Genomic DNA, 26,394 nt, shown 5'->3' with positions numbered 1-26,394 from the left:
GGTCGTAAAAAAGGAAGAAGACATCCTGAAAAGATGGAAAGAGTATTTCGAACAACTGCTAAATGAAGAAAATGAAAGACTTGTAAGAGAGGATGGACAAGTAAACATGGGAATGGTAATGGGGAATCTCAGGGATGAAGTGATACGAGCCTTAAAAAGAATGAGAAATGGGAAGGCAACAGGACCTGACTTAATCCCAGTCGAAGTTTGGAAAGCCTTAGGAGAGGAAGGGGTAGACATCTTGTATGATCTGATGGTAAAAATATTCGAACAGGAAAAGATACCAGAAGAATGGCGGGAAAGCATATTGATACCTATATTTAAAGGTAAAGGTGATGTCCAGGATGCAGTAATTATAGAGGTGTAAAACTAATGTCTCACACGTTGAAGATTTGGAAAGAATCATAGATAGCAGTGCTGAGAGAGGAAGTTAGAATAGGGAAGGAACAGTTTAGGATTTATGAAGGGAAGCGGCACAACGGATGGAATATTTTGCATAAGGCAGCTAATAGGAGAAATTCAGAGAAAAACAACGAGACCTGCATCTGGTATTCATAGACCTTGAAAAGGCCTATGACAGAGTGCCAAGGCAAGAAATATGGAGATGTTTGAGGGAGAAGATGGTGCCGGAAAAGTATGTCAGAATTATTCAGGAGATGTACAGGAATGTGTATACTAGAGTGAGGAGTAGTGTTGGTGAGACGGATGGAATTGAGAAAATAAGAGTTAGGGATTACACCAGGGGTCAGCACTTAGCCCATTCATCTTCAACATCGTGATGGATGTAATGACCAGGGATGTTAGAGAAGCAGTGCCATGGTGCATATTATAGCGGATGACATTGTGTTGTGTTCAGAGGGGAAGGAGGAGTTGGAGGGGAGGTTGAAGAGGTGGAGAGCAGCACTTGAGGAGAGAGGAATGAGAATAAGCAGATCAAAAAACCGAATATATGTGTTCTAGTATTACTGAGGACGGTGGAAGTAGCATAAGCATTGGGTGGGGAAGAAATAAAGAAAGTACAGAAGTTCAAGTACTTAGGGTCCGTATTGGAGGATAGTGGAAGCATGGACCAAGAGGTGAGACACCGAATTCAGGCAGGATGGAATAATTGGAGGTCTGCATCAGGGTACTCTGTGACAAGAAGGTCCCTCTGAAATTGAAAGTTAAGTTCCATAGGACGGTGGTCAGACCAGCAATGTTATATGAACAGAAACGGCAAGTATGAGGAAAACAGAGGAGAAGAAGATGGATGTAGCAGAAATGAGAATGTTGAGATGGATGTCGGGAGTAACAAGGGAAGATAGGATTAGAAATGAGTATATAAGAGGATCAACAAAGGTAGCTGAAATATCGAAGAAAATACAGGAAGGAAGGCTTCGATGTATGGACACCTGTTACGATGGGAGGAACGTCATGTTGGAAGACATACGATGGAAATGGAAGTGCAGGGTAGAAGGAAGAAGGGAAGACCAAGAAAGAGATGGCGTGATTGTGTAAGGGAAGATATGGAATTGAAAGGTATAAATGAGAACGAGGCACAAGACAGAAATCGATGGAGACGACTCATTCGTAATGGCGACCCCATATAAAAATGGGTTTAAGCTAGGAAGAAGAAGAAGAAGAAGAGGAGACTAACGGACGGACCGACGGGAAATGGAGAATATGAAGTTACATAAAAAATACCACGTTTATGTAAACTAAGCGTAGCAAAATAAAAATAATTAAATAATTCAAAAGAATAAAAACTCAACAACAAAAACGTTAAGATACAAAGCTGAGTATGACAGTTGAATAAAATAAAACAGGTAAATATAAAACAAAAGGACTAAAGAACACCCACCTAAAACACAGACACATGCATACACTTACACTCTCTCTCTCTCTCTGAGGAAGGCAGCAGAATCGCTGCCGAAAGATATTTTGAATTTTAGTATCATTGATATTAGTTATAATTTTTTCCCATTTATTGCAACTCACCATAGAGTTGATTATTTTGCATCACATTACGTATCATTAGTATCGTCACTAATTTGATCACTATCACTCATACTACATATTGATTAAGCTATTAACGAATTTCAAATCACACCTTCGCCCTCCAACAGCTAGGCTAACACTGCTCTAGAGTCTAGAGGGCAGTGCTCTCATCACCCTTACGTGAGATCTGGCTACATTATCACCCTACTAGCAAAATAAGAACTGCTGAGCACCAGCAGTTCCTCATATTGTTTCAATTAATTTTCTTTTTATAAAAACAAGAGAATGGTAATCATTTTTGAAGGTTATTGTTAATCTACACCTAATTTCTCATATTCATGTATATATTCATAATTTTGTGCATATATATGAAATCTATATGGGGTGCTGCAGTTCCACAATGGCCCCCCCTGACGAGCCGCCACTGCTAATATGTATTTACATAAGTTACATAAGTGACATTGTGATATAATACTGTTTCAATGTTTGTAATCCATAATCAATCTAAAGTCTATTATGAAAGTATATTGGGGAAGCAATGGAAATCCACTCCTCTCACGTTTCTAGGACCATTTATTTTGTACATTTACATGTTGCTCTCATGTAAAAATAGAGCTCAAAATAAAGCTCAAATTAACCAACATTCACCAGAAATAGCCCCTTGGTTAACACCGGCGCATAGTATATATGTGCACATTTCTTCAGTAGCTGACCAGTTGTTATTTTCCTTTCATTATAGTCCTCATACAGTTTCACATGACACGTCCTTGTAGTTCCTTGACCTGCTTCCTCTGACATCTCTTTAATTTGCTCTCTTTGACAAGTTAATTCACCCGATTCGGTATTTCCTTTGCCTCTAAGTATATTAAAGATATAAGTGAATAAGTTGAGAGGTTACTTTTTTGGCTTTTTTGTTCAGCTTATGATGCCACCCCTCCACATCATTGTTTGTCCTAATACTGCGCCCAAACACTGGCCAGTTCTCCATTATCCACACCTGACTCTGCAACCACATTAGGTCAACATAATCCATAAACACTAACTGACCCAGTGACAACCACCTTGCCTGAAAGTTCATCAAAGGTTTCCTTAATATTATCGCTATAATATAAAATTATTTGTATGGGCCCAAATCGCCCAAAACAAAAGTCCGAAACAACCGACCAAATATTCCGAATGACCCTAAACAATTGTCCAAATCAGCCTAGTAAATGGTCCGAATCAGCCAAGACTAAGGTCCGAATCAGCCATGGTCTGAATACGCTTGCATCCAAAGAAGGCTAGTGCTTTCCTGAAGAACTGTCTCATCGACTCCATCCTGAAGGAAGTATGCCATAGAAACTTAATTAAGTAGCCGAGATCTACAAATAGGAACCAGCCACATTCAGAACCAGAAACCGTTGACTGTATAACTCAGTGAGCTACCTGTTACCTCTTTTATCACCTGCCTCGACTTCTGTGTCTAACACCATGATCTTGTTCTAAATGTTTGTCAAGGCAGAGGAGTGGGAGAGAGCTTGTCAGAGCAGTTAGACTGAAGCAAATTCTCCTGCCCAGAAACAAGATTAGTCACTAGGATGAGGCCTCCTTGGCAGCCCCACTGAAGCCTTGGGTTCCTTCTTGGGACACCAAAAGGATTCAAGGCGCGAAGGACAAGCCACAGAAGAGGCCTTGGTCCCTTCCCCGAGATCATTGTGCTGATGAATCAGCGCCTGATCTCTGCGGTATTCTGTATTTCCTGGTTTTTTGCATCGTGAGGAAGAGGACCCTCAAGTCCTTTCAGGATGCGCTCATCTCGACCTGCTATCCTTGCAGAGGAAGAACAACCTCCGCAGACCCTTGAGGACCTCCTCAACTACTCAGGTGTATGACCGAGCTGATCCAAGAACCAAAATCAGGATGTAGGCCTTCATAGCTGAACTTCAAGAGATTGAGAGGACAAGTGAGGAGGATCAAGCACTTACCCATCCTGCTAGAAGAACCAGCTGGAGAGGCAAGGCGTGGGTGGTCACCACGGCAACATGGGTCTGGAAGAGCACCTATGGCTTGGTGATGCATTGTCCCAAGGACAGTGGAGAGATTCACTCAAATGTACCCAAGAACTTGGCTTGGGTGAGCGGACCCAATGACACGATCGGCAGCTGACTGGAGTTGAATGCTCAGGCATCGGTTGTCGTGAACATGCACCATCCTCACAATGTGCTCCAGTCTTTGAGCACTCAACGCAGTGCAGGCAGGAAGTGTCAAAACACCTGCATGTTTCAGCACTTTCTACCTGTGCCTAAACCAGACTAGGGAGTTGACTCTCCAATGCTGGTTCGGTGTGCCCAAGATTCTGCAGAATCCCAATTACTTGGTGTGATTTGGCTCGGAGCACCTGATGCTCCCGAATCTCATGTAGAACGATCAATCGGGAGCTGTCTCCTCCCCAATGCCCAAAGAGACAGGCACAGTACCAGTCTTAGAAACAGACTTCTTTGAACTGGTATCGGGAGGAGGCCTGCACACCCAAGGCACAAGACCTTGGCAGGGTCCATGACCCAAACTCCGAGTCCAGAGGATGGGCCAGTGAGAGATCCCACTGCCTCCCCTATGAAGGGAGGCAGCCCTTCAGAGGTCCTGATGTGGTCCTTCTTGTTGGAGGGGGGAACAGGCAGCCTCCTTGTTCTTTGGCTGACAAGCCTCATAGGAAGAAGGGAAGGAGACAGCAGACGACATCTTATGAGACCTCTTTTTCTATCTCCTTTTCGACATCTTTGGGATGGCGGTCAAGAGTGAGCAGTAGAAACCACAGGAACAGCCAAGGAAGCAGGAGCAACCAGGGCAGGAGGCACAGCAAAAGCGACCCAGTTGACAGGAACCAAAGGAGCAGCTTGGGTAGCAGAAGCAATCAGGACAGGAGCCACAGCAGGGATAGGAGCAGTGGGACCACAGGTAGAGCCGGGGGCAACGACACCACATACTGGGGTACTAGAGCGTGCATAGCTATACGGTTCACCAGTCAAGATTGTCAGTCAGATAGTGGGTCAACACAATGGTGGGGACCTTAACAAAAACCATCATGGTAATGGTGGTCATAATCAGCAGCATGCATTCAGTAGACATCCCATATTTGCAGGAGTTAGGTACCAGAGCCTACGGCGAATAGCTAAAATCCACAAATACTTAAAACCACACTAAAAATGTTTAGAATTGCCTATTTTGGTAGTTGAAACAAAACACTAAAAATGCTTATAACTGAATTTTTTAATAGTTTGATCAAAAAAGGTGCATTTAGTAACAAAAATGATATGAAATAAAAGTAATTTGTAAATGTTTCAGTGAAAAATACTGCAAATAGGCAAATTTTCCACAAATAATGGATATATACAATCCCTAGAAAAAGCCACAAATAGGCAAGTCTAAGAATAGCGGGGGTTGACTGCAATCACTGGGTAATGCCTCAGGTGCTCCAAGATCCTCTGAACAAATGAAAGACCCAAGAGTCCCAAGGAAGTCCATGCCAAAACTGAAGAAGTTGGGTAAAGTGAGGGAGACTCTTGCTTCGAGGGAAACGTTCCCCCTTGGAGCAAGCCAAGGCTCCCAGGAAGAGGCATCTTCAATCGCCCCACCTGCTGAACCTCACCTGACAAAGCAAAGGAAGAAGACAAATGAGAGACAGCCAGAATGGAAAGCTTACTGGGCAAGAGAAACAAGGAAGAAGGGTTAGCTACCAAGGGCGTCACAGGAGGAGTGCATACTTCAAACGATGTCTTTGCAGCCCTCCTATACCGTTTCCTCCCCTGTAAACTTCGCCCAAGAGCAACACTCAGCACAAGTAGATTCCAGATTACAGTCATGCTCCCTGCAAGGGGTACAGAGGGCATGAAGGTCTACATCAGATGGAGAGCAAAAATGGGTACAACCCTTACCAGCAACCCCAAGATAAACATCCTGGGGTGGTTGATGAACTTCTGCACAAGACTAGATGATTCATGGGTTTGCACAGTACATATAAAACAATATGAAACACAGACATTCAATGCAGTCAAAAACAATACCCCACCAGGAAAAATGGCAATCAGGCAGAGAGCTACCAAAACACGTAAGCATCAGACAACAGCCGAAAGCTAATTGGAATATTTACATCTAGGCAGGCAGGATTCCCGTCTACCGGACAATTGTTAACTGCCTAACCACATTGTTAGAAAGTTTAATGGCCGTTTCCAGCTTCGCTGAAAGTAATTCCTAATGTAAAGGACTGATGGTTTGTGTATTGCGTAGGAACAATTATCTTGGCTCCCCTCTGACTGGAGACCTTCCTCTTATGAAAGAGGCAGTGGACTCTTCTGCAGGTGTAGACCTTGAAGTATGCTGAAGAGTGAAAAACCTTGGTACATAAACTTGTTGGTGCTTGTTACTGGATTAAAAATTGCCTCCTATTAGCAAAGCAATTCCAAAACTGATGTAGGTACTGTATTAGCAAGAATGGAACATCACTAGAAGAAATTGGCTCTTTGACTTTGACCCTAAGAGGATAAAGCTTCAGATGATGACAGTGTCAACCAACAGAGGCTCCAGTACCGTCATAGCAGATATATCTGCAGCAGCACATTTCACTTCCCTTGATTGATAACATTTTCTCACTAGTATAAAGTGAGATTGACCTTCTGGCTAAGACCCTAGCACAAAACATATCAAGAATAATTAAGGAAAAGCAAGGTCAAATACAGGGTAATGACAAAGTAGTCTATCAATAAAAAAAAAAAAAATTTAAATAAGAAAAAAGATTAAATAATAAGCTGGGTATTTTCATGGTTGTTGTAACATTTGAGAACCATGAAAGAATTAGGCTGATGACACTTAGTGCTTGATATCCAAGGAGCACAACAGTGAATTAATTATGATGGGTTTGTACAAAAAAAAAAAAAAAAAAATTCAATGTCTCATGCAATTTCTATCTAAAGTTAAAGGTGGTCACACTTGCCCATTTTACAGCATCTTGAAACATCCTGCCTCTAAATTTTGCGCCAAATAGCCGATTTGGGTGATAAGAACCAAAGTAGCTCTAAGCTATGTTAGTGCAATGGTCATAAATATTCATGAATCCAGCTTTGCTAACAGTAATGGCTATCTAATGCAAATTTGGGCAGAACGATCCTTAAATATACAAGATAAAAGCTTGAGTGACCTCATTTTAAAATCTTGGCTCGTCCTGCTACAACGAGTCTCTACAAATTAAAAATTTGCAGAGAGCATTTTAACTTAATCTGGTCAAATTATTTAGTAACAATGAGAAATATGAGACAAAAAAAGTGAATGGATTTCTGTGAACCTCAGTGATCAGGTTGAAAGCATTTGTCAGATGTTACAATCTCAGCACAAAAATTTCAGCAAAGTTTGCAACTTATTCATGCCTGTCCTACTTGGTCCTTACCTTGCTAGAAAACAGAGGTCTTACATTGCCTATATGTATTTGCTTGTCATAAACTTTTTGTTTGTTAATATTCCTAAGGTGCACACACCATTAAACAAGATAAAATGACCCTTAATATATTCAACTAGGTTCTACATAATCAAATCATTATGTGTAAAAAAGCTTGGGAAATATCTTAATAAGGAGATGAAATTCACCTATGTATTAAAAAGTTTGTTAAGTGTCAGGACATATTCAACTCATAAACAAACAACGGAGTAACATCAATACAAATACATTTGTGTACAGTATTTACATTTTTTTTACTTGATGCTATACCAGTCTCTTCAATGAATGTCACTCACTACCTTTGGTAAACTATGGAGTCTATATAATGAAGCAATTCCCACTTTAACAGCATTGGCAATGAAGTATCGTGCATTAATTAATATAAAAGTTTGGCACCAGTGAGGCCATTTACCTCAAGGAAGTGCCATGGAGAAAGTGCTTTTTAACATGATGCTCACGAATTTCATTATAATAGTCATACAGCATTATAACATTCTGCTAAATGACATTTTTAGCTACTCTTAGGCAAACAAACCCATGCGGCCACAAAACCTGTTCAGTCCATCAGTAACAAAGGTTTCAGAGTAATCAATATTCTCTTGATGTCACTTTTTAAAAGAAGACATTAACCAACCAATAAATTACAAATAAGGTTTAACATAAGACACTCAACAACATTGACCAACTCTTTCTTGAATATCTTTACCTTCATGCAATAAACTTAATTTAACAATGATCATCTCTTCATTAAAAAGCAAACAAAACTTAGTCCACACACGATTATTAATTTATTACAGTAGTACTAAAAATACAGGAATTAAAGAGAAAAAAAATAACCTGACAGATTTCACAAAAAACTTTTATTGACAACTCAATATGTGAAACTGAACAATCTATCATTAATGGAATCCAAAAGGAAAAAAAAAAAATTTATAAAAATATTCTAAATTTTCTCTTAATACTTTTCACTTGAGGATTTTCCATTAATCAACAAGGAAAGGAAACCATTAAAATGTTTCTATTTATTTTTAACATTTTTAGGCTCACATCAGACCTATAAGAAAGAATTTATAAACTGACTAGTTATAAAAGAGGGTCTAGCACAACACCCGTAGATTCTGTGTTATCATCCTCTTTTTCAGCAATAATTACTTCTTCAACCTCAATCACCACATCTTCATTAATAACCATCACATCCTCCTTTTTATCCCTCTCACCACCTTGTCTCCACTTCTTATTAACTATTTTCCCAGTTTGATCAAGATGTGGTCCTCTTTCCTCCAACATGAACACTTTTCTCTTATTGTTGAACTTATTTGGCGAAGAGTCGTCATTCTTAATATACAGGGTAATTTTTTCTTGACTTTCCACTGCTTCACATAATACTTTTGTGCAGCCATCAGCTTCATTGAAATTATCATGTTTTCCTTCATGCTTAGCTAACAATGTTTTGTTTGAGAAAGCAATGCCACACACTTTACAACTATAGAGTACAGTCTCTGCATGCATTAACATGTGATTTAGAACACTTTTATGTGAATTCAGCTGTTTTCCACATGAAGAGCAGGTATACTGCTTTTCTACAATATTACTTTCTATACCTTCCATTGGGCTTTTTTCCATGATATTATCTGACAAATCCTCTATAGGATTAATGTACTCTCTTATGTTACTTACACTGACACTATTTTCATGACTATTATGTGTCAATTCATCACAATGCTTCCTTTTCTTATGATTCCCAAGGACCTTCTTGCTGCGAAAAACTTTCCCACACTCATCACACTTGTATTGCAATTCATCCTTGTGTTGGCGGAAATGTCTTGCCAAGGCAGTCTTAGATTCAAAGTTCTCGTTACAAATTTCACAGGTAAAGGTAGGTTTCTCCCCAGAGTGTCTCCGATGCAAGTGAATCTTGAGACACTCCTTTTTCCCAAACTTTCTTGCAAACCTCACATTCAAAGGCTTTGTCAGAGTCATGCATTTGTATTTTATGCAATTGCATATGTTTTTTAAGACTGGATTTTGTGGACAATCTCTTATCACAAAACTTGCAAGACAAATCCTGAGCATTATGTTCATCCTCACTTTCAGCCTCCAGGTGCTTGCGCATGTGATTTTTGAGCTCAATGCTATTCCTAACAAACACCTCACCACACCAACCACACTTATATGGTGCTTCCCTTTTATGCAGCACTGTGTGAGCCTTGAAGGTCACACTTAAAGAAAAGTCCTTCCCACAGATATTACAATGAAAAGGTTTTTTATCTTGGTCATCCATGATTAATACAAAGGTTAATAAATTTCCAAAAATTCAGAACCTCTTTTCCAACTGAAGTCAGGGTCTCTTTTAAGCTACATCTTTTATAGCCATCACAAGAAACTGTTAGTAACACATATTTAAAAATTCCTCAATCGTATACCTATGTATAGTACAGGGAAGAAAAATAATTAACCAAGAGCTTACTTAGGTACAACATTCTGAGGACTTACAATTCGTATTAAATAAAACAATAATAGAACATTCTTGAGAAATTAGGCTATTAGTTTCACTTACATAACGTACAATATTTTCATACAATCTTAGGCCAGAGTCAAGTTTCAGGCTTTCCAAATGACCTCATGACTAAAATATCTGGGATACATGTTGCAATTTATTCAATTCGACAAGATAAAATTATGGATCAATATTAGAGTAACATAGAGCATTTCTATATCAGAGAAAGTGACAACATTATTCCTTCATACAAACTATTAAATCCCACTTTTCAGCAAATGATGTCTTCTGTGATGGGGGTAAGTTTGGTATTACAAATACCTGCAAAAGAAAAATAAAATAATTGTAGACAACACAGTATATCCATATAAACTTTTTACTGATATACCCTGATATTACAAAGCAAAACTGCTTTAACTTTGGTCCTACATAAGCAAGTATGAAGTTTTTCATAATAAAACTAATATTGTAATACTTACCTGAACACCTGAATTAGCCCTGGTCACTGACCAGCCCAAACTATATCCCCACATATTTACCCACTAAGTGGGTAATTTTAACTGTCAGTATTACAAACGCTGCAGGTAAAATCTAGTCAAATGAGTTACCTGTGTTACCGTTGGCAATGCTGCCGCAAATACCGGCCACCAGAGGCCTGTCTCCTCAATTGAATCATTCACTATCAAATTGAAGTGGGGAGGAGAGTGGGAATCATTCAGGTGTTCAGGTAAGTATTACAATATTAGTTTTATTATGAAAACTTCATATTGCAATACACTCCCTGAACACCTGAATTAGCCTGATTAACAACATTTACTCGGAGGTGGGATCAATCTAATTCAGCCCAACCTGTCCACGGAACATACGCAGGTAGCTCATAAACAACCTACCATGTATAAAAGCATGTATCCTCACCTAGTTATCTAACTCGAAGGTGAGGATGTTTGCAAAGAAAGTACTTCAACATCAGTGTTGAGTCTAAGGTACTGCCTGAGTCAGAAGTACTTCCCATGTGATAAGCTATACTTCTTATTCATGGAGGTAAAAACAAATATCCTCACCGTGTTGTCCACCTCACTAGGTGAGGATGTTTGTAAAGAAAGTACTTCAACATCAATGTTGAGTCTAAGGTACTGTCTGAGTCAGAAGTACCTCCCATGTGATAAGGTAAAAAACAAATCTCCTCACCTGGCTGTCCAGCTCAGTAGGTGAGGATGCTTGCAGAGGAAGTACCATACCGTCGGTGTCGAGTCCAAGGTACCGCCTGAGTCTGAAGAACCTCCCATGTGGTATTCTATACCTCTCATGTATGGAGGGGAAATGGTGAACCTCCCTTGTGGCTATCTAGCCTCTCATGTATGGAGGAGAAGTTGAGTGTGCAGGACCTTCAGTTCTCTACTGCTCACTGATGTAGATGACTTGTGCTGAAGAAATTGTAGTTATTCCAACATGACCATCTGCCTAATCTCAAGGGCCTAAGGAACAATACACTCAGTCTAAGTTTGACCAACAGAAACACTAGAGTTCATTAGACTATCACTGCCTCCCTAAACTTCTAACCCTAAAGTTCATTTAGACTATCACTGCCTCCCTAAACTTCTAACACCCTAACTCTACCAAGCCAACAATAAAAATGATATTGTAATGATACAATTAAGTTTGTTCATACTTACCTGGCAGATATATATATAGCTGTATTTTTCCGAATCCGACAGAAATTTAAACACTTACGACACACGCAGTGGGAGTCAGGTGGTTAGTACCCATTCCCGACGATGGGAGGCGGGTATCAGGAATCATTCCCATTTTCTATTCATAATTTTTATTTCCACTGTCTCCTGAGGGGAGGTGGGTGGGTACTTGATTATATATATCTGCCAGGTAAGTATGAACAAACTTAATTGTATCATTACAATATCATTTTGTTCATGAAACTTACCTGTCAGATATGTATATAGCTGAATCCCACCTTTGGTGGTGGGAGTAGACAGAATAGAAGATTTTAGGAAACATATATATGCAGATAATTGATATCTTGATTCCTTACCTGTTAGCATAGCTGACTTCGTGGTTACTGCCGCGTAAGTCTGCTTGTGCTACTAGAGTTGCCAGCGAGGTAGAGACCTATATAGCTGGTGCACTCCAGATGATCTGTCAACAGGGGCGAGACCACGACGTGACTAGACCATTGACCATACAATGAGCAACGAAGTAAAACCAAACCACCTGGCGTAGCCTACCAAAAGTATCCCACATAGACTAAGCTAATGGAAGGGAGATCCGCCGCAGGCGGTCAACCCCACAACCATAACACAAGTTAAAACTCCCCTAAACCATTAAAGGATAGGATAGCGCTACTTCTTGCCCCAAAAACAGTGTCTGCAGCGACGTATGGTCCGAGCGAGTAACAATTTTCGTATGTTGCTTTCACCTCCCGCAGGTAAGTGTGAAGCGAACACCGAATTGCTTCGCCAATAAGTGGCGCCCAAAATATCTTTGATTGCCATATTTTTGTGAAAAGCCACCGAAGTAGCAATAGCCCTCAACTCGTGGGCTTTCACTTTCAGAAGCTCCATGTCACTTTCACTACACTTTTCATGGGATGGGCCTTCCTTAACCATACTTCTTAAGAAGAACGCCAGTGCATTCTTCGACATCGGAAGATCTGGTTTTTTCACAGAGCACCACAAGTTCTCCGAAGAACCTCTGCATGCTCTGGTTCTCTGCAAATAAAACTTGAGAGCCCTGACAGGACACAGGACTCTCTCAGCTTCAGGTCCCACTAGCTCCGACAACCCTTTGATCTCGAACGTCCTCGGCCAAGGGTTGGTAAGGGTTCTCGTTCTTTGCTAAGAACGTAGGACTTAAGGAACAAACTGCACTATGATCCTTGAACCCAATATGCTTGCTTATGACTTGAATTTCGCTAACCCTCTTCGCCGTCGCCAGAGCGGTTAGGAAAATGGTCTTCTTAGTAAGATTCCTAAGCGAGGCTAAATGGAGCGGTTCAAATTGACTCGACATGAGAAACTTCAGTACCACGTCTAAGTTCACGATGGTACTTTAGGTTGGAGAACTTTCACAGTCTCAAATGATCTAATGAGATCATGAATGTCTCTATCATTCGCTAAGTCGAGTCCTCTATGTCTGAAGACCACAGAAAGCACGCTTCTGTAGCCTTTAATCGTGGAAACGGCTAGTTTCGCTTCTTTCCTAAGGTGAAGAAGGAAATCTGCTATCTGGCTCACAGAGGTTGAGGTGGAGGAAATGCCTCCTTCCTTCTGCACCAACTTCTAAAGACAGCCCACTTTGATTGGTAAACTGCGATTGAGGAGGGCCTCCTTGCGGTGGCAATCGCCGTTGCCACAGGTCTTGAAAAAACCCCTCGCTTCTGGCCAACTTCTTGATAGTCTGAACGCAGTCAGACTCAGAGCGGGGAGGTTTTTGTGGTACCTCTCGAAGTGGGGCTGTCTGAGTAGATCTTTCCTTAGGGGCAGAGTCCTTGGAAAGTCTACTAGGAAGGACATCACCTCCGTGAACCAGTCGACCGCTGGCCAGAAGGGGGCGATGAGGGTCATTCTCGCTCCTTCTGATGCAGCGAACTTCCTCATTACTTCCCCGAGGATTTTGAATGGGGGAAAAGCATAAATGTCTAGTCCCGACCAATTCCACAGTAGGGCGTCTACTGCCACTGCTCCCGGGTCCAGAACTGGGGAGCAATACAGCGGAAGTCTCTTCGTTCGGGAAGTTGCGAAAACGTCCAGATGAGGACGTCCCCACAGCTTCCATAGCGACCGGCATACTTCCTGATGAAGGGTCCATTCCGTCGGCAGAAGCTGTCCTTGCCGACTGAGAAGGTCCGCTCGCACGTTTTCCACGCCTGACACAAATCTTGTCAGAATCGTGACGTTTTGCGACTTCGCCCAGATCAGGATATTCCTCGCGATGACGAACAGAGAAGGAGAGTGAGTTCCTCCCTGTTTCCTGAGGTATGCCAAGGCTGTGGTGTTGTCCGAGTTTATCTGAACCACTTTGCTGGAGACTTCCTCCTCGAAGAACCTTAGAGCAAGGTAAACCGCTGAAAGTTCTTTTAGATTGATGTGCCAGGACACCTGTTCCCCTCTCCAGGTGCCTGACACTTCTCTCCCTCCCAGTGTTGCTCCCAAACCCAACCCGTGGAGGACGCGTCGGAGAACAACACTAGGTCGGGGTTCCGAAGCTTGAGCGAAAGTCCTTCCGCAAGCTTCTTTGGATCCAACCACCATTTGAGGTGCTTTTTCACTTCTTCCGTCAAAAACAAGACCTCTTCTAGATCCTGTTTGCGTGACCAATTGCTTGAGAGGAAGAACTGAAGTGGTCGGAGGTGCAACCTTCCCAGAGAAACAAACTTCTCCAGTGAAGAAATGGTCCCCCAGCAGACTCATCCATTCCCTCACCGAGCATGTTTCCTTCCCTAGAAAGGCCGACACTTTGTCCAGGCATTGAAGTTGTCGCCCCTGGGACGGAAAAGCCCGAAAAGCCACTGAGTCCATCTGAATCCCCAGATAGACTAAGGATTGAGAAGGAGTCAGATGCGACTTCTCGAGATTCACCAGAAGTCCCAGGGACCTCGCTAACGACAGAGTCGTGTGAAGGTCCTTCAGACACCTGTCTTGCGATGAGGCTCGAATAAGCCAGTCGTCTAGGTAGAGAGAGATCCTTATTTCCACAAGATGGAGCCACCTCGCAACGTTCTTCATAAGAACGGTGAACACCATCGGTGCCGTGCTGAGACCGAAGCAGAGTGCCCTGAATTGGAAAATCTTCCCTTTCAGGACAAACCGCGGCAGGTATTTCCTTGATCGGGTATGGATGGGGACGTGAAAGTATGCGTCCTGAAGGTCTCAACGAGACCATCCAATCCCCCGGTCTTAAAGCTGCAAGCACTGATTGAGGTGTCTCCATCTTGAACTTCTGCTTGGTAACGAAGCGATTTAGACTGCTGACATCCAGAACGGGGCGCCACCCCCCTGACTGCTTCGGCACTAGGAACAGACGGTTGTAAAACCCCGGAGAACTCCGGTCGAAGACCTGTTCCACTGCCTGCTTCTCGATCATTTGATCTAGTAGATCGTGAAGCATTTCTGCTTTTCTCCCTGATACGACGGAGACAAATCCTTTGGTGTCGAAGACAGCGGGGGTAACATCAGGAAAGGAATTCTGTACCCCTTCTTGACGATGTCCAGAGACCAAGCGTCGGCACCTCTCTCTTCCCAAGCTTTCGCGAAATGTAGAAGCCTGGCTCCTACCGGTGTCTGAAGGACTTCCCTCTCACTTCTTGCTCTTGGAAGGAGCGGGAGTCTTGCCTCTGAAAGAGCCTCTTCCTCGAGGGGCTGGCTTCGAGGAAGAAGCGGATCGAAAGGGCTTCGATTTCTTCAAAGCAGAGGACCCAGAAGACGAAGAAGTAGTAGGCTTCCTAGAAGACTGTGCCAGAAGGTCTTGGGTTGCTTTTCCTCTGGAGACTGGCAGCTATGTCCTTTACCATAGACTGGGGGAAGAGATGTTCTGAGAAAGGAGCGAAAAGAAGATCCGCTTTTTGCGCTGGTGAGACCGACTTTGCAGTAAAATTGCAAAAAAGTGCTCTTTTCTTAAGCAGTCCCGTGCTGAAATGAGCAGCCAATTCCTCAGAACCATCCCTGACGGCCTTGTCCATGCAAGACAATACACTGGACAGCTCCCCCAGACTGATGGAATCAGAACTCCTGGACCTGGCATCCAAATACTCCCAGGCAACCAGTCAAGAAAATTAAAGACCTCTAGTGTCCTGAAGAGGCCTTTAAGGTGAAAGTCTAACTCACTATGTGTCCAAGAGACCTTCGAGGAAGACAGAAAAGATCTTCTGGTGGCGTCTACAATACTACCAAAGTCTCCTTGAGCTGAGGCTGGAAGCTTAACTCCGACGTTTTCTCCCGTCTCATACCACATACCAGCTTTGCCACAGAGTCTTGAAGGTGGTAAAGCGAAAGAAGTCTTGCCTGAAGCTTTCCTCTTTTCCATCCAATCATGGATCTTTCTAAAAGCTTGCTTCGTAGAAAGCGACTTCTTCATTCTCACAAAGCCCGAGATCTTAGTAGCTTTGGAAGACGAAAACTGAGAGGGAGGAGTACGTGGAGCTTCAGGTTGGAAAGTGTCTGCAAAGACTGACTGTAGCAAACGAGTCAAAACCTTGTAGTCCGTCGAAACTGGAGCCAACTGCTGTTCTTCGTCCACTTCGACGAAAGCGTCACTAATTTCCTCTTCAGACACTGGAGAAGTCGGAGGAAGTAAAGAAGAGTCCCGAGCTTTCTCAAAAGAGAAAGATCGGCGAACAGTAAGAGTTCCCGCCTCCGCTTGTGCTTGCGGAAGTGGAAAACTGACGTCCGTATGCGCGCGTTTGGCGTCCGAAGCCAATCTACTGGCGCCGACTGAAGCACGCTCAAACGCCGCAGGTGTACACCTGGCGTCCACTGGTGCGCGCTGAGCGTCCACTGGTGCGCGCCGAGCGTCCACTGGTGCGCGCCGAGCGTCCACTGGTGCGCGCCGAGCGTCCACTAAAACTCGCTGAGCGTCCACTGGCGCTCGCGAAACTTGCACCGAGTCACGCTCGGCGTCCACTAAAGCGCGTTTGACTTTCACAGAAGCGCGCTCGGCATCTAAAGAAACGCGCTTCTTATCCACAAGTTTCGTAGCAGCGGAAACAACCGCTTCTCGAGAGCGAGAAACTAATTTCTCGCCTCCTCTAGAAAGTTGCTGGGGAGCAGAACGAACTCTAGAGGGAGACTCAAACGGAGAGAGAGACGAGCGAGGAGAGGGAGAGGGAGAACGCCTCGACCTCTTCACAGGAAGATTGTCATCCTTCTTACGGCGACGTGGAACAGTCTCTCTCGAAGGAAAAAATCTCTGAAAGTTGCTGCTGAAGAGACTGGAGAATCTTGCTTGTAGGTGAAGCCTCCTTTTCTGGGGAGGGGCTGATCCTGTGAGCAGGCGAGTGGCGAGGGGACACCTTCTTGCTACTCCCAGGAACCTCCACTTCACGCACCTTAGAGCGACTGCGGCGCTCGAAAGAAACATCTAGGGAAGACTCCGCCTCCGAATAATCCTTACGCTTCTTCTGCGGAGGAAAAGCAGCAAACGCACTATCAGGCGACGAGCAAAGTTCTGGAGAACAACTTGGACGTGAAGCGTCCCGAACGCGAGCCGTCCTTTTCAGCGGACGTGATGCGGTATGAGAGCTCCACCCCTTAGCGCGGGGAGGAAGCTTCAGAAGAAGAAAAGCACTCCTTGAGAAGACGTGCACGCGCACGCTCCTTGGCAGTCTGGGTAGGTTCGTCAGAAGCTGCCGAAGGCACGCCAGATCGGTGGGGGTTCCTCGTAACCCTCCTTCGACTTTCGACATGCTCTCTCCCCGTAATCTGGGAGTCAAGCAGAGGTCTAGGTCTAGAGGCGGAATGAGGCCGATCTGACGCACCCTCCACTACACAAGGGGCACTTTCACTGCACTTCTCTTCACTTTTGCTCTCCAGAGCTAACACTTTTGATTCTAAGTTACGAATCGATTCAAGAATTAGCGATAATGTATTACCTTCTACCGACACTGTCTCAGGGGCCGGAGGCAACACTACAGGGGTAGGAGCATAATCTACAGAAGGAGGGTTAGCGGAGAATAATTTAAATCTTGCCTACCTGAAACACTCCTGGAGGAAGACCTCCTTAACCTATCTCGCTCAAGTTTCTTAAGATAGGTTTCATACGCCTTCCATTCCGACTCTGTTAATCTTTCACACTCCTTACAACGACTTTCAAACGTACATTCATTCCCCCTGCAAACTTTACAAACAGAATGTGGGTCTACTGAAGCTTTCAGTAGCCTACCTCTACATTCGGACATAGAACAAAATCTAGCGCTAGCAGAACTAGACCCTGACATCTTGATCAAAGAAAAATCAATACCAAATTCAAATCAAACCAAAGTCAACGTGTGCCAAGCCACCGATCCAATTCAGATACCAAAGAAAAACCAAAAGGATACTCAAGTAGCTAGTAAGTTTCCAAAATCTGGACGGAGGTGCTGCAAACAGGTGTTTTCAGCACCGGCGACAGAAAAATTATGAATAGAAAATGGGAATGATTCCTGATACCCGCCTCCCAGCGGCGGGAATGGGTACTAACCACCTGACTCCCACTGCGTGTGTCGTAAGTGTTTAAATTTCTGTCGGATTCGGAAAAATACAGCTATATATATATCTGACAGGTAAGTTTCATGAACAAACTGAGTTACCAACGACAGGACCCCGCGAGTAACCTCTCTGAAGAAATTAAAATTCCCTAAGGTACGGTGTTGTGAAAAACCACACCAACTCTCAAATAACCACCTACACGATCGCCGACACCAAAACATTCCTCCAGAAGCCAAAGGGTAGCCCTCCGCGATACTTTGCGCCCTTGGATTGACTAAGAACCCCTTCTTATGAATGTCCGGATAGCGCTGAGGCAATGATTTAACAAGAAGTCCCTCCTCACCTTGACAAGAACATAGTATAACCATCAGAAATGTTAGTCTGGTATGCAAACCCCCTCGAAACCAAAGTGAAGAGGTTATCAAACAGTCCAGGCTCAGAGAAACACCCATCAACTCTCACCACATCCACACAGAGTGGGACAAGGCCTCCCACTAGCTGTGAAAGGTGTCTTCCAAATATGAGCCTCATGATCCGTAACCCCTACCACACGAATCAATGAAGGAACCCAATAGAGAAAAGCCTCAACTGTCTCGTAAACCGGAAGTCGGACTCCGGCAGAGGAGTTACCCACTACCTCATACAGAAAGTGATGCTAGCCAAAGTCCTTCCCCAAAAACTGTCCGACTCGCCAAAACCAGATCAGCCTACTTGATGTTTGAGACTGCTGGTTTGGCTGAATACAACGTATCAAATATTCCTGGAATTAACTGTGAGATTCCTCCGGAGCCTGGAATGCGGAAAGAGAGAAAGGACAAAGTCCACAATCCGTTATACTCGCTTCCTTCGCCGGAGAACCAAAAACCCACAACTAGTAAACGAGTCTCTCTTCAAAGGTATCTATCCTCTGTCAGACCTGTCCGGCCACACCGGAACAGGAAAAAGGAGGAAGGCCGAACCCCAACAAGAGCAGCACCCGAGAACCCGGAACCTACTACGCCTGGGTATCTCTGTCAGACCTGTCCAGCCACACCGGAAGAGGAAAAAGGAGAAAGGCCGAACCCCCACAAGAGCAGCACCCAAGAACCTGGAACCTACTACGCCTGGCTGCTCGATACCAAACAACATACAAAAGATCCCATCATATCTGAGCCTACCGATCCGACTGCGCAACGATATACCAACAAGAAGATGATAAACTCCTGAGCAAGACATACTCGACTGTGCAACCCGCACTTCCCCCGACATGATAACGCAACCCCTATCCGACCACTGTCCACCCCCTCACAAGAGCCAACTGTCACCAGTTCCGCAAAACCTGTAAGAGTTAGTCACTCGACAGCGCATACCCTCACTACACAATGACGATAACGTTACACCTGAGCCGAACATACCTTGGCGATGAACGCCCGACCCTGCAAGTCACTCCCACACTGTTGCGCCAAACGTGTACCAACCAAGACAATGACCTAACCAGGAACCAGTCTCACTTGACTGAGAAACTCCGCACTCACCAGTGACTATGACATGATACCGGGCCGACTACAATAGGCGTGCAACACCCCCTAAGAGCGTAGAGGTCGCAAAACGCGATCCAACTAACGCCCGTTACCAATACTAAACCTGGACTGGAGTCCGGAGCAAGTGAGGGAAGGAAGTATTCCCAGTAGACACGGAATCAAGGTCGAACCCACATTGAAACCCCTTAAGGTGGAACAGAAAAGCAGTAGGAAAAAGTTGGGAAGATAAGCAGAAGGAGAGAGTGAAGTCACTACGAGTAGCCACCGGAGCACCTACCGCCGACATTGTGCAGGTGGAGAACCAACTGTGCGGTACACAGTGCTTTAATGACGGGTTATGAACCGTGGAACCAATGGGACCCGCAGAAGGAAATTACCAGCTACCCTAAGAAAAGGGGCCGCGGCCACAAAAAAGTGCTTACTATGATGCAGACGAACTGCCAACGGCCGTAGCTGTCCAGCAATTACCGCGGTAAGCACGTTATGTCTCACACACCTAAGGTATATAAATGGGAACGAAGAAGGAAGATTACTAACTTCCCTATGAAAGAAGTGGATGATGACACAACCGGTATCGATACAGTCAACGATGGCGCAGATGAAACTCCAACTGCCGTAGCCCCTGCAAAAACTACGGACGACACATTACGTCTCAAAACAAGTAAGGTTGAAAATACGGAGTTGCGGATACCGCCTTGAAGCATAAACACCAGCAGCCTGAGAACTACAGGACCCAGAGAGAGAGAGAGAGAGAGAGAGAGAGAGAGAGAGAGAGAGAGAGAGAGAGAGAGAGAGAGAGAGAGAGAGAGAGAGAGGTTGAAAACCCCAAATTTCAGGATGAAACTATGAAAACTCTGGCTCTGCTGTGTTATAGGCAAAGAAAACAGGATGAGCGAGAAGACTCCAAAGCGACATCCAAAGAATGACCAGATGAAAGATTGTGTAAAGACATTATAAGCTTCAACAGAAAACTGGGCGAGAGAAAACTACACTGACTGTTCCCCACGATAATCTGACAAACATTAGAAAATCAGGAAATTATTCAAGACGTGATCGTGAATACAGTCCGTATTGAAGCTACAGTTATTGACTTGCGTTAATTCGATTTTACAATGGGGTTAGTAATTAAAATCGGCATTACACTGCAAATAAGTCTTCCTATATCTCTCGCGCAGCTGACGTAGGCAGTAGCGTGCAGTCAGACAGCGAGATTGTTGGGTTAAAAATAGAATTTAGGCCCAAAGGCCAAGTATTGAGACCTATGAGGTCATTCAGCGCTGAAAGGAAAATGACAGAAAAGTGTTTGAAAAGGTGTAACAGGAAGAAAAAACCTCTCTGTTGCACAATGAATCAAGTGTTAGGAGAGGATGGAAAATAGGATGAATAGAGAGAATATGAAATCGGAAAGTGAGAGAGAGAGATGAGAATGAGAGAGAGAGAGGAGACGAGAGAGAGGAGAGAGACGGAGAGAGAGAGAGAGTGACGAGAGAGAGAGAGAGGAGAGAGAGAGAGAGAGAGAGAGAGAAGAGAGAGAGAGAGAAAATTACAATTGTCTAACATCTCCACCTCCATAAATTTGATCCCTCTTCCAAGTTAAAAAGTATTATTTAATGATAATATATACTCGTATAACTGCGTACAGCTATGAACAACCGAATGAGAACTTGTTGCTAATACGATCGAATCCGATAGCAACATCATTTTATTGTATTCATCTGCGTGCGACAGTTATTACTGTAATCATGTTATAAATGTAGCTGAAGCTGATACGGCAATATTATGTGCATCAGCAACCTGGATAGCAGTCCCAAGCTTTGTATGAATTCAAACGCAGCCGTGGTAAAAGAAACCAATAGCATGAAAGAGCTCATTACTGTTGTTTTCACACCGACAAAAGATTAAGTAAGTTTGTATTACCTATGAAAACGAGTGAAAACGAACGGAAACGCTGAATTTATGCAATCTAACCTGAGGGAAAAACTAGCTTCCAATGAGATGTATTAGTCAAATTTTGGCCTTAAATTACATCGTAAGATGAACAATATGACAACATTCCATCTAAGTTAAGTATCCTAAGTTAAGTATCCAGATATTCATTTATGCTAACTAGGAACAAAAACATTAGCAGAGAACAAGTGATATGGTTGAATCTGGAGCCAAGGAAATAGAATAGCCGACATCATTGTCTGTCTAAGCCATGCCTCCTTACAACAGCGCTGTTTGACGACAAGCTCGTGTAATTGTAATTTAATGAAAAGTAATCAATTACATATGGTAAGGTAATTAAATGTAACTTTATTAGGCCTAATATTAAATTCAGTTGTCACTGTAATTTGATAATACGACTGGTAATTATTTTTGTAACTGTAATTGACATAAGCGCAATGTAATTACTACTGACGACAATTAGTCTGTTAAACGTACGAAGATGTCATACAAACGAATTCCTTAAATCTGATATCTGATTATATGGCACAAGATACCATTATTGACTATGTTGAATGTCAACATAGTTGAAAACACGTCTCCTTCCAGACGACAAACATGGCCTAAGTGAGGAAGAGTTGTTACGTTAGTCATGCTAGCCAATTAGGACAAGGATGAGTTGGATACGGCAATGCAAACTCACATTTGCCATCAGCTGATTCCAGAGCGAGAATGACTGCCGAGTTAGTATTTATACTACACTATTATGATGATACATATAATACACTTATAATGCTTTGGTCGGACAGAATCTGATCTTCATTCCTGTTCGATTACATTCATATTGAATTATCCTAAGATCGATTATTGTTCGTGTACAATTACACCTGTATTGAATTATCCGAAGTCAGAATGCCTTGAGCCTACAGCGTTAGCCACTATAAAAATTACTCTACCAACATGTAGTACAGCGAATACTTTGGGCTAGGCTAGGCTACTGTATATGCATACGATATATCATCGTGAACACTAGACTAGCCGTAGTTAATTTAATCGATTCTCAACATACTGAATTATAGTAAGTCAATATGCATTGAACAGAGAATTAGTTGATATTAACAACTACCATATCGTATAAGTAGAGGAAAGGAACCTTTAAGATGAAGGAGCAGTATTCAACCCTTCAGAACCCGACAGACCCGAAACCAGATCTGAACGACCAACCATGGCCTAAAAAGTAAAAAGCTTCTGATGCAAGGAACTCAAAGCAGAAAAAACCCAAAGAGGCTCTAAGGACACTGTCCCTCTATAAACTACTACTTACAATAGAAAACCAACCCGAAGAAGCCTGCACTTCTCTTCCTAAACACTAGGTAGCCTATTATCCCTACTCTTCTGTATCTGACCTAAATTTTCATCATCCTGAGAACTTACACATAGAGGGAAGGGGAAATCTGCTGCTCTGCGACCGGGGGGGCAGAACCTACCCACTCAGAGGCTTGCGGTTCTCCATTACCCCCAGCACCTGTTAGGGCTGGTTCTGGAACAACCAGGGAGGCTGAAAAAGAACGATTAGAATCCACTATACTACTACTACTACTACCACCATCTCTATTTTGGTTAAATTATTCATCAGGCTACAAATATGCTCAACATACTAGATGATAACCTGTCCACTAATTTCTTGAATAGTTAACTCTAATGTTTCCTTGTCTCCTGACCAAGACAAACATCTCTGACTGGTATTGCACTGAACCTTCCTACACGAAATAACGAAAAGAACGTCGATCATGTGTGAGGGTACTCATCCTACGCTTGAAGGGCGTGCAGAGCCGATGAGCACCAACATGTCTAGCAGTAGAAGGCTCGATCGTCGAACTGCAGATGAAGTAAAAGCAGAGGTGTTTGCAGACGGCGACGACGTTATTTTTGCAGACGGCGACGACATTTATTTCCTAACTTATCCATAGCGAGTACAAAGTAACTATCCAAAGTCAAACAGGAGAAAAACGTTAATCACACTCCAAGGTCATAATCTGTATCCAAAATACGAAAACTCTTTGAGTGGGGTCAGGCTAAATGACCAAAAGTTTGCCTGATGTGGGACTAATCTGCACAGCATGGTGAACAAGAAACAATTGAAGAGACAGGGCTCTGGTGGCTGGTATTTGCGGCAGCGTTGCCAACGGTAACACAGGTAACTCACATGACTAGATTTTACCTGCAGCGTTTGTAACACTGACAGTTAAAATTACCCACTTAGTGGGTAAATATGTGGGGATATAGTTCGGGCTGGTCAGTGACCAGGGCTAATTCAGGTGTTCAGGGGGTGTATTACAATATCAAAATTTATGAATTAAGAAAAGTACAATGGTACATATGGGTACCTGGTTTGCTTACCCTGATATTACCATTCACACGTTCATAAAATAATGAAATACTGTACAGTACAGTACCTCAATTATGTGAAGAGGAGAAATCTGAAGTACACCATACAACGTAAATGGAAACTACAATTTAACTGATTTTGAATTTCATAAAATCAAGAGGATATGAGAGCTAAATGAACCTTACCTTATGGAGGATATAGAGAGAGAGAGAGAGAGAGAGAGAGACTGCAACCTGCTCCAACTAGCCCATTTGTTTGCTGAGACATGACACAGTTACATTATAGCTTTATCAACATGACCAAGTGCCCCATCAGGTGATTTCAGAATGCCTGCAAAGCCTGAAGAGGTTTAATGCAGGCACAGAACAGGGAGGAGGTGAAAACAGCAGTGCATTACTCTCAGAACAGTTTAACAGAACCTTCTTCAACTTCTTCCTTGACTTGTATTTCTTTCACTGGGTGGATGACACAAGGATACACTAACAAAATTCAACGACAACAAACACATCTGACATCTGCAAGCATTACCATCATTCTTACACTCAAAATTGGGACAAAAAAACAAGCCAAGATCATCAACTTTTCAAACCAAAAACTATAAAAACAAATGCTTTAACAGCAGCCATGATGTGAGCCTTCTAGAATGTCTATGCACCTGTTTGCCAGATGAGGATAATAAGTCACCTACAACTTGACTCTCCTATTGCTAGTAACACTTCCCATGTTTCATTAACTGAACCACCTTTTGTTGAAGGTACATCCATATAAAAGATAAAAGTTAAAGGTGGTTGAAGGTACATCCATATAAAAGATAAAAGTTTGTACAGTATTTTCATGGGAAAAAATGTGGTATTAACAGTGCATCATCAAGTTATAAAAACATATCAAGATATATGTGCTGTACTACATTGATAAAAAATATAAATAGTATATAGCAGATGAATTAAAATAGCAACAGATACTTACACGCACAGAATGAAGATCAATATTATGGGAAAAATCAATCGAAGATGCTTAACCACATTATCCAAAGTCCGGTACTGTAGTGACATGGCATAAACAATTGTCTCTTCTTTCAGTGTTAATACTGAAAAGTCACACAAACATCACAGCACTGAAGATTGTCTGATAATCTGTAAAAGTACAGGATAAGTAATTGTAATACAATTTTAAAGAGTGGGATGGATGAATAAACTTTGATTATTAAAATGACTTTAATTTCCTGCAGGCACAGTAATACCATGCACCACAAATAATCAATGATAAAAGTTTAGACTTACTATTATTTCCTAATAGTAAGTCTAATCTCTAAGTACATTAGCTCTTTACCTATAAGCAATGAAGGCATTTAGTGAGTACAGTAGTATTTGAAAGAGAAGTAACTTGAAAAGATGTGGCTTTTTTTCTTTTAACTCCTAAATGCCTTGTCATTTTTATTTAACAGAAATATCACTTTTTCTTGTTTTGACATGAATAAAAATGATATTGTTATTTTACATAAATAAAGTTTTTGTACATACTTACCTGGCAGATATATACTTAGCTTACGTCTCTGACGTCACGACAGAATTCAAACTCTCGGCAAATGCGACAGGTATGTCAGGTGATCTACCCCACCTGCCGCTGGGTGGCAGGTGTATGAACCAATCCCCCTTTCCAGTCATAATTTCTCTTCCACCTGTCTCCTGAGGGGAGGCTGGGAGGGCCATCAATCGTATATATCTGCCAGGTAAGTATGTACAAAACTTTATTGTAAAATAACAATACCATTTTTGTACATGAACTTTCCTGCCAGATATATACTTAGCTGATTGACACCCTTGGTTGGAGGGAAATGAGACAGAAGAGCTAAAACACAAGGCCAAAAAGGGGAAACAACCATCTGTTGTAGGATACTTAACCAAACCTTGTGGTTTCTTGACCTGATAAGGCTGAAGACTTCATAGTTACTGTCTATTAGTCTGCAAAGCCTGAAGAGCTACAGCGAGGGCGTGACCTACAGCTGAAAAGACTCTTTGGGTCTACCGAAGGGATTTGATATCCGCTTACTCAGTAGAATCCAAGTCGGATCATGTCAATGGGGATTCGCCCTCTTAAATGAACAGGAGCCTGACCACTACCAATGCAGGGAGCTCTAGCACAAACAGATCACCTAACCCATTTCTAAGTTAGCAATACGAATAGAAAGAGATGCCTACCCGCATCTCTTTTCAAAACACCATACAAACAATAGGGGAAAAAATTTACAAAGGATATGCTTCACTCCCTGCCCCAGCAACCGAATCCGCCGATACATAACGGCCTAACGCGAAGCACTTATCGTAAGTAATCTTGACGTCTCTAAGGTAGTGGTTCGCGAATACTGAATTGCATCTCCAGAATGTTGCTTTCATCAGATTCTGGAGTGACATATTCTTGTTGAAAGC

The 26,394-nt window shown here is 42.8% G+C and overlaps 1 protein-coding gene across 5 annotated transcripts in view; it reads right to left on the bottom strand.

Moving 5' to 3' along the window:
* Positions 1-8,282: 8,282 nt before the first annotated feature.
* The window catches only part of LOC135195080 (zinc finger protein 19-like), a 38,686-nt gene continuing 20,574 nt past the window's right edge, over positions 8,283-26,394 (bottom strand). For 4 of the 5 annotated variants that reach the window (XM_064221456.1, XM_064221454.1, XM_064221453.1 and 1 more), the window contains exons 2-3: positions 24,935-25,101; positions 8,283-10,259 (exon numbers count right to left, since the gene is read on the bottom strand). In XM_064221456.1, coding sequence (XP_064077526.1) covers positions 8,525-9,523 — 999 coding nt within the window. In that variant the 5' untranslated portion in view covers positions 9,524-10,259; positions 24,935-25,101 and the 3' untranslated portion in view covers positions 8,283-8,524. Of the gene's footprint in view, positions 10,260-24,153; positions 24,445-24,934; positions 25,102-26,394 lie in introns of those variants that run through there. The other variant, XM_064221457.1, reaches the window with a different exon arrangement.

The sequence above is a fragment of the Macrobrachium nipponense genome, chromosome 15 (genome assembly GCF_015104395.2).
Source record: "Macrobrachium nipponense isolate FS-2020 chromosome 15, ASM1510439v2, whole genome shotgun sequence".
NCBI lineage: Eukaryota > Metazoa > Arthropoda > Malacostraca > Decapoda > Palaemonidae > Macrobrachium > Macrobrachium nipponense.
The sequence above is the reverse complement of the archived record's forward strand: the minus strand, read 5'-3'. Positions and strand labels throughout refer to the sequence as shown.